General features: G+C 31.5%; 1 protein-coding gene across 1 annotated transcript in view; it reads right to left on the reverse strand.

The window, feature by feature from the left end:
• Positions 1–7,479: 7,479 nt before the first annotated feature.
• Positions 7,480–8,064, reverse strand: part of LOC149223863 (putative proline transporter 2) — a 101,306-nt gene continuing 100,721 nt past the window's right edge. Inside the window, exon 7 of the mRNA XM_089383420.1 lies at positions 7,480–8,032. Within this exon, the coding sequence (XP_089239546.1) occupies positions 7,652–8,032 (381 nt within the window). The 3' untranslated portion in view covers positions 7,480–7,651. The remainder of the gene's footprint in view (positions 8,033–8,064) is intronic.

The following is an 8,064-nucleotide window of genomic DNA, read 5'->3' on the forward strand; positions in this document are numbered from 1 at the left end:
TTATCTATCAGTTATATCCACCAATGCCTTGAAGCATTACAGAGCTAGTGATGATGGCAAGAAAAAGTGTGAAGTAGACCTTAGAACAAGTAACCATTCCCCAGAGCCTTAAACAAAAGGGAGACATGATTGTTGCCTTTTAGTTAAAAGCAATAATGAGTGTGAGGTGTTGAAACAAACAAAGAACTTCCAAGGTCTGGAGAGAAAACCAATCTAACACCAAAAAGCCCATGCCATTGTGCCATCATCCATTCAGGAATAACAACTACATAACCCATTAAAAAAATTTAATCTGAGATAATAACTGGAGATAGGGGTGACGAGTTTTCATGTCAAGAGATGGCGGTCGGAGATGAAACATTCAGTGGCAGGACATTAATGACAACAGGGGTGTCATTCACCTCTAGTGACTCAGTCTTCGAGTCAGAGACTACGAATTTCTCCACCCTTGCTAATTTGGTCTCAATGTCATCAAGGTTGAACCTGATGTCCTAAAGAATCCTTGTAATATTCTCCTGACCTGCAAACAATTTGTAGTTGTCTACTTGATTATCCCGAACAACCATGTGAAGCATGGTATCCATTTGTTGGTGCAATGTTATGGTATGTATAAAATGAAGTGGACGCTTCCTGAATCTCCTTGTATCTAATATCCACTTGAGGTTATCCCCAACAACCTCTGAATAAAAAACATAGGACCTTTCACCAAATTATTTTGACTCAAGGAGGAGAATATCCTTCCTTACGTCCGGAGGGATCGAGTCAAAATTATTCTCCACAATATCCCACCTAAGGAGTCAACGATGTGAGGAAGAAAAGCTTGCCATTCCACCTTTGTGACTTGGCATTCTCTAGCAAGGAGCCATAAGAGCATAGGGACAATAGTAACACAGACTGGAGAAATTACCATAAGGCAGATGCGAACCAAACAAGGGATCAACATTGATAAGGGAGGTAGTAAACCGAGCTACAAAGGTATCATCCACAAATATGTAAGGAGTGGAGAGGAAAATTTACCATCGAGATTTCCACCCCGACAAAAACAATAAAGGACCCTAGAACTTCGTCACCTCCAGAAGCTATATGAGCAAAGAAACTTGAACTTGAGAAAAACACACAGAAGGAAATGAAGATTGACTTGAGTGTATTAGGTCAAGAGGCCAAATCGCCCTATTAAAACCAAATAGAGAACGTGCCTGGGTACCATACCCCACAAACCAAGACTAGGCAATTAAAGAATATCCCAGTTTGCTCTGAGCCTTGAAGCAACGAGGTCAGAAACATTTCCACCAATTCAAAGGATGGACCAGTTCCTATACTATGGAGGAAGAGAATGAAAAACATTGACCCTCCCAAAAACATTCGGAACAAGAAATAGAGGACCAGAAGACAAAGTATGTGACAACAAAATAAAATGTAAGAACTAGATGATAACAATAAGGAAACAAGCTTTCTACTGACATGGAGTGCATGTGAGGTATATACTAGAATCTGCACGACTTGGTGAAGCTCTAGTCGCCACCCCAACAGACGTAACAATTTCGCCACTCGCAGGAGACACCCTTGCAGTTATAAGGGGAAGTTGATAATGCTAATTCATGTGATTGAAAGATAATACCCATGTTTGCAAGGTTAAGGGAAGGACATTTCTCATGTCTGACACAATCTTCGAAAATCCCAAACTATCATGCGCTCATGAATGAGCTCACAAATTTAAATGTCAAGAGGCCCTGAGAGCTCAACCAATCGTTCTGTTGAGAACAAAACCATATTTGTCATTGCATGATAATCCCTTATGTGAAATGGTATATCATACTCCACCATAAACTCTACCACCTACTCGCATTTATAACGACAAGACCCAAGTAATAGGCCCCTGACTTGGGAGTAAGACATTCACCACGTGGTGTCACCAAGGAGCCAGGTGTCAGGTTTGGCACTGTGGTCTATGTTCGCCTACCCACACTCCACTCCCAACCTTGGCATGTCAATCATGCTTTCTTTCAATCTTTGGCTACTAAATAACACCCCCATTCGCCTTATATATATTATAATTAGAAACTTAAAAAAATATCCACATGTTTTTAGCTTTTATTAACAATAAAGTCGTCCACGAGGTCTTATATAGACGGTGATTGGGTGCTCTGTTAAGAAACTCCTTCATGTGAAGTCATTAGTTTAATTCCCCGCCCTAAGGGGGGTGATATATTGAACATGATGAAGAAGTAGCTCTGCCAAGCTTACTAAAAAAAAACAATGAAGTCTCCTTACTGAAAAATTTAATTATATTTGCAATTTTTCAAAGGGAAGGGGAATGAGATTCACTCGTGATTTAGGGTTTAATATTATTTTGGTTGTGTGCAAGTTTTAGTATGTTAAGTATGTTACTATTCAATATATTTAATGTTAGTATTTATGAGGCACATTAATTTTTATGAAGCATCTTCAACCCGTTCAATTTTTAGGGTGGATCTTATAATTTATTGGTGCACCTTTTTATAATTTGTTGGCTAGATCTTACTATAACATCATCTTCTTGAGCATGACGCTTCAATTTTTTGTGTGGCACATTGATTTCTTTATCTGCACATGAATTTCCTTGTTGTTGAAACCTTCTTTATATATTACACACAGTTCTCACTCACGTGGTTTTGAATCTCATCGGTATTAGTTTAATTTCTTGTACATGAATTAGATCTTGTAAATCCTCGAGTGACTTATGTCCTGATGGTGACATTGATCTGGACACTCCATTGATTTTGATCTCTGTGATTTGATTAGCTCAGATCAATGAAAATTTCATCATTTTGCAAATTAAGTTGATATATATGTGGTGGTAGTTTTTATCATGTTATTATCATCTGGTTATTTATTTATTGATTTGACTCATAAATAAATGATTAGAACATTATTTAACATAAAATGATACAATCACCCTTTTCATTTCATATTATGTCTTGGCCCAAAATTGCTTATAATATATATGTTTTTCTATTCTTGATTCGTGGTATTGAAACCAACAATGTTTAATTTTTGTTAGTTTGAGAGAACTAGAACTTACTTTTATGTAGTTTTAAATATTTCATTTAAATCACATTAAGGATTATATTCTTTTAGTTTAATTTATAGTTGCATCTATTAAGTGAACATTAGTTTGCATTTTGCAATATTTTATCAAGGAAAATACAAACACCTTTCATAAAACCAGTTACACTTAATCTGGTATTTCTTCATTGTAATATAGCTTTGCACATTTTTTGTATTATAAGACTTCATTCTAGTTTCTGTAACACATTTTCTGTAGCATATGCTTGTATTGCATTTTAATTCATAGTTTTAATTTTAATTTATAAATAACACATATATTAAAATTAGTTAGTATACCGTAAAACCTTAGTAGGGAAATATACAATCTTGTTCTTTTAAGAACTATACTAAGTCTTGACTGTTTTATTTCCATTATTTCAATTGTATCGCTAATGTGATCTTTTTTGTATTACATTTCATTAGTCATTAACTTATTGTTTTAGGTATATTAAACATAGGTTTTACATAGATATTATATGTTAGGATTAGTTTTCCCCTAGTTTTCTTCTTCGCAAGAGGAAGGATCCAAAGGCTAATGGAGCCTTCAATCCCGTTGAGAGTGACCACACAGAACAAATTGGGCTATTTAAAGAGCTCTCATTTGGGTCATTTCTCCGTTGTTGACAACGGTCATAAAATTCACATCAACAAGATGTTAGAAGAAATAATTGTGACAATGTTGTATGAGAAAGTTATTGTCAAGCTTAGGACCATTAAGGGTTGCTCATAGAAAATTAAATTCCATATTGGAGTGAGGCAAGAGCTTCCCTTATCCCCTGCCCTTTTTGGCATATACATTGATAAGCAAAAGAGTGTTTGGAAGATGCAGGTTGCATTGGCCCCACGCTCATTAATATGTTCATTACTCTTATTTTTTTATCTCAATGATATTGTTCTTTTAGTAGGAGAGCATTACAATCCTGGTAAGCAAGTCAAAATCCTCCAAGATTTCTACTCAAAGATGGATATGATTGTAAAGACTGGAAAAACTAAAACCATGATAATTAAATACAAAAAGATATGAATGATACTTTAATATATGGCAACATCTCATTGGAGGAAGTTTCTTCATACAAATATCTGGGAATTGACATCCATCATATGCTCAATTGGAATTATAACATTGGAAAATTGATAAACGAAGGTTCAAAATCTTACTATGGACTTCAAAATAATTGTAAGTCGATGGATCTTTGTATTTGGGATAAAAATAAGCTCCTCTCCGAGACTCTTGTCACTTTTGTTATTTTATATGGATGTAAGGTTTGGGGTTGCAATATATCTAAAGGATAATGGAGAAAGATAAAACAAATGCAAAAACAGTTTATAACCTACAATCTCAAGATTAAAGAAAATACCACCCACCCTGTCATCCTTTCACCCGTTGAAAGCATGGGTATGACTTGGTACCTTATGTATAAGAAGAAGTTATACAACATGGATACCAAGAGGATTCCTAAAATTGTTTCTAACTCTAGCCAAAACCCCCACCTTCGACTCAAGTGAGGGTGACATAAGGATGTGCAGCCTTGGCTAGACCATTGAGGAATAAGGGAGGAGATCATCTTGTATAATTCCAAAAATATTAAAAATATTAATACTTCCAAATTTAAGCATGAATTGTGGGGAAATAAAGAGCCAAAGGGAAAAAGGAAACAACGATATTATAAGGAGGCGATCAACCCCAATCTTGAAAACCAAAATATTCTCTCCCTCTTAACTGATTTTAAGAAGAAAATGAACATTGCTAATATTGGTTCTAATTCCCATGAGCTTCATAGTGAAATTGGGCATTGGTCAATTGCCAAAACACCATGGGATGGAAGAGTTTGCCACCTATGCTAACTTAGGAGGGTTGAAAATGAAAACCAGTCTCTTAGATTGTCCATCTTCATCTAACTTTCAAAATATTTGTCACACTACCAAATTTTTTGACCTTTTAACTCAAAATGTAATGGTGACTTGGGAGCACTTCCCTCACTTTTTTTTAGCATAAAAAAGAATTGTTAAAGAATTCTAATTATTTTCTAATTCTCAATAGATGTTAATCATTATCATCATAACAAAAAAATTAGGAGTTGTCTTTAGTGCGACTTTTTGGACTTTCCGGATCCAACGGTAAAATTTGAGGTGAAATCTTGATTTATGTTATTTAAACTAGTTTTTTGACTGTATATATGGATTCAACACCCTGAAAAACTCTTAGGACACTTTGATTGTGCATGGATTACCCATCAAGTTTGTGATTTCAATAAATTGTTGCCGGATTTTAGAGAAATTTGACCAGAAAAACTCACAAAAAAACTTCCAAAAATCACACTAAAAACAATTCAGAAAAATCATATTTTGATAAATATATATTTTCTCTTCTTTATTATATTTAAATAAAAAATAACTCAATTTCTAATTATAATAACGATTACTATTTATTACTTTATCAAATTATTTATAATTTTTCCTATCTTCTATTATCTATAATTTTCCTCCTAACTCCTTATCTAGATCTTTACGACAAAAATAAAATATTAAATAAATCGTTATACATTAAGTTAACATTTTAAAACTAAATATAAACAAATTTATAATAATTTATATGTTCTTAAATTTTTAATTTAATTTCTACTTTATCCCATTATCTATAGTTTTCCTACCTTACCCATTATATAGATCTTTATGGTAAAAATAAAATAATATGGATCGTCACCCATTAAGTTTTTAAAATTAAATATAATAAAAGTGATAATAACTTGTATGTTCTTAGTTAAAAAATTATATTTTTTAAAAAATATTTTAATCATTTTATTATTTTTAAAATTATAAAGTTTGTGTATATTTTTATATAGATTTGGAATTAAATTAACACACTCATTCTTATTCTCCTTTTCAAATTACTATGTGAAAATTTTAAAAATCACAATTTATTGTTTAAATTTTAAATACAACTTGTTCAGATTTAATAAATATAAATATTATTGCTTTAATATATTAAATTATTCGTTTTTTAAATTACTAGTGGAAAATTCAAAAATCACAATTTTTTAAATTACTAGTGGAAAATTCAAAAATCACAATTTATTATTTAAATTTTAAATACAACTTGATTAGATTTAATAAATATAAATTTTATTGCTTTAATATATTAAATTAAGTTATTTATTGTTTTAATATATTAAATTAAGTAAATATCGGTTTTATTATAAAGATGAAATCATTAATAGTATAATTAGTTTTTGTCAATTTTACTTAAAATTAAGTAGAGATTTTTAAGAATTATAAATTTAAGTTTTTTAATTTACATAATTTCAATGTATCAAGAGTTTTTCTCAGTGTTAAATTTATTTATATGTTCAACAATGCATTTTAAGAAATCAGAAATCATAATCTTGCTTAATTTTATCTTGCCAAATTTCTATCCAAAAACCATTTTATCTATTAGTTAATTAATAACTACTAAATTAATAAATTTAATAATATTATTAAAACAAAAACTCAAAATAATAACGAAACCATTAATAATTATTAAATTATAATAAAAAAATTAATTTTTTTATTAATTTAAATTTTTAATAACCGTACATAATAATATTGAAGAAAAAAACATTTATATTTTCACTATAAAAATTGGAATGATGATGTAAGTAAGAAAAAAGACTAACAAAATATCCAAAAATTCAAATTTTAAAATTAAAAATCAACTAAATATCTTTAAAAATTATTATTTTTAATAATAAATAAAATAACTACAAATTATATTAATAAATTTAATTATTTTATTAAATTTTAAATGTGATCTCGCGGGAAGTCTTGGTTACCGGGTGGAAGCCTTGGAAGTGATGATTGCCGCTATGTGATTCATTTCACTAGTTTCAATCCCACTTCTTCTGAGCATCACCCAATGCAGTGAGTGCTAAGTGGACTACTCAAAAATCATGAAAAATTAGTCAATTATGACTACTCATGGAAATAATCATAGATGAATGACTCATCTGATGCAATGATGCAATGAGTGTTAAGTAAACTATTCAAAAATCATAAGAAATTAGTCAGCTATAACTACTTTTCATGGAAATAATTATAGATAAATGACTTACTTAATAAAATTGAATCCCAAAATAATATCTAATATAATACACTGCAAAAATTCCCATACTTAAATCTTAAATGTTTATTATTAAAAACCTTTAAAATCTGAAACCTATTTCCACCCTTAAAAAACCTTAACCGCAATTGGCATAATTATGAAAAATAACATTAATTTCGTAATTTTTTCACTTTTCTTAAATACTTTTACGCGTATTTGGCGTAATTATGTAATTATGAAAGGTAGCATTGATTTCATAAAAATTTCACTTTTAGATGTTTTACATCGAATTGGCTGAATTCCAATCTAAAACATCGAATTGGCTGAATTCCAATCGAAGACACAAACAGCAACTGGATCATGTATTCAAATTCGGCTGTCACGGTTAACCCTGAGATCATTTCCAAATTCAAATGAATACAGGGACGATTCTGTAATAAGTTAGTTGAAAAACTATGGAACAAGTTAGAATAAATATTGTGATCACAGATTAGCAAAAATGTGGTATGTTTTGTAGTCGATAATAATGAAGCGGACAGCAGCCACGGCCCCTGCTACTGCCAACAAGGCAAAAAGCCATACATTCGCCCAATGCCACGATTTCTGTAATAAACTCAAATCATTTCCTTTCACTTTAATATACATATGGTTTGCCAGCACAAATGTCAGGGGGAAAGTGCTGAGTGCGCCTGTGAGAATCATAAAATCCCCCAGAAATGGAAACAGTGCCGCCACACATGTGGTCACTATCAGGTAAGTTGCTCGAGTTACCAGTCTCACGGTCCAATTGTGTACGGAATAAATGCTTTCGGTGCTCCTCCCGTACTCTGTATCCAAATATTCATACATTGGGCTTGCAAATATCTACAAGAGCCATTACCATTGTCTGTTAAAAA

The sequence above is a fragment of the Pinus tabuliformis genome, chromosome Q (genome assembly GCF_031772625.1).
Source record: "Pinus tabuliformis cultivar Carrire ecotype Pingquan chromosome Q, CPIR1, whole genome shotgun sequence".
Classification (NCBI taxonomy): domain Eukaryota; kingdom Viridiplantae; phylum Streptophyta; class Pinopsida; order Pinales; family Pinaceae; genus Pinus; species Pinus tabuliformis.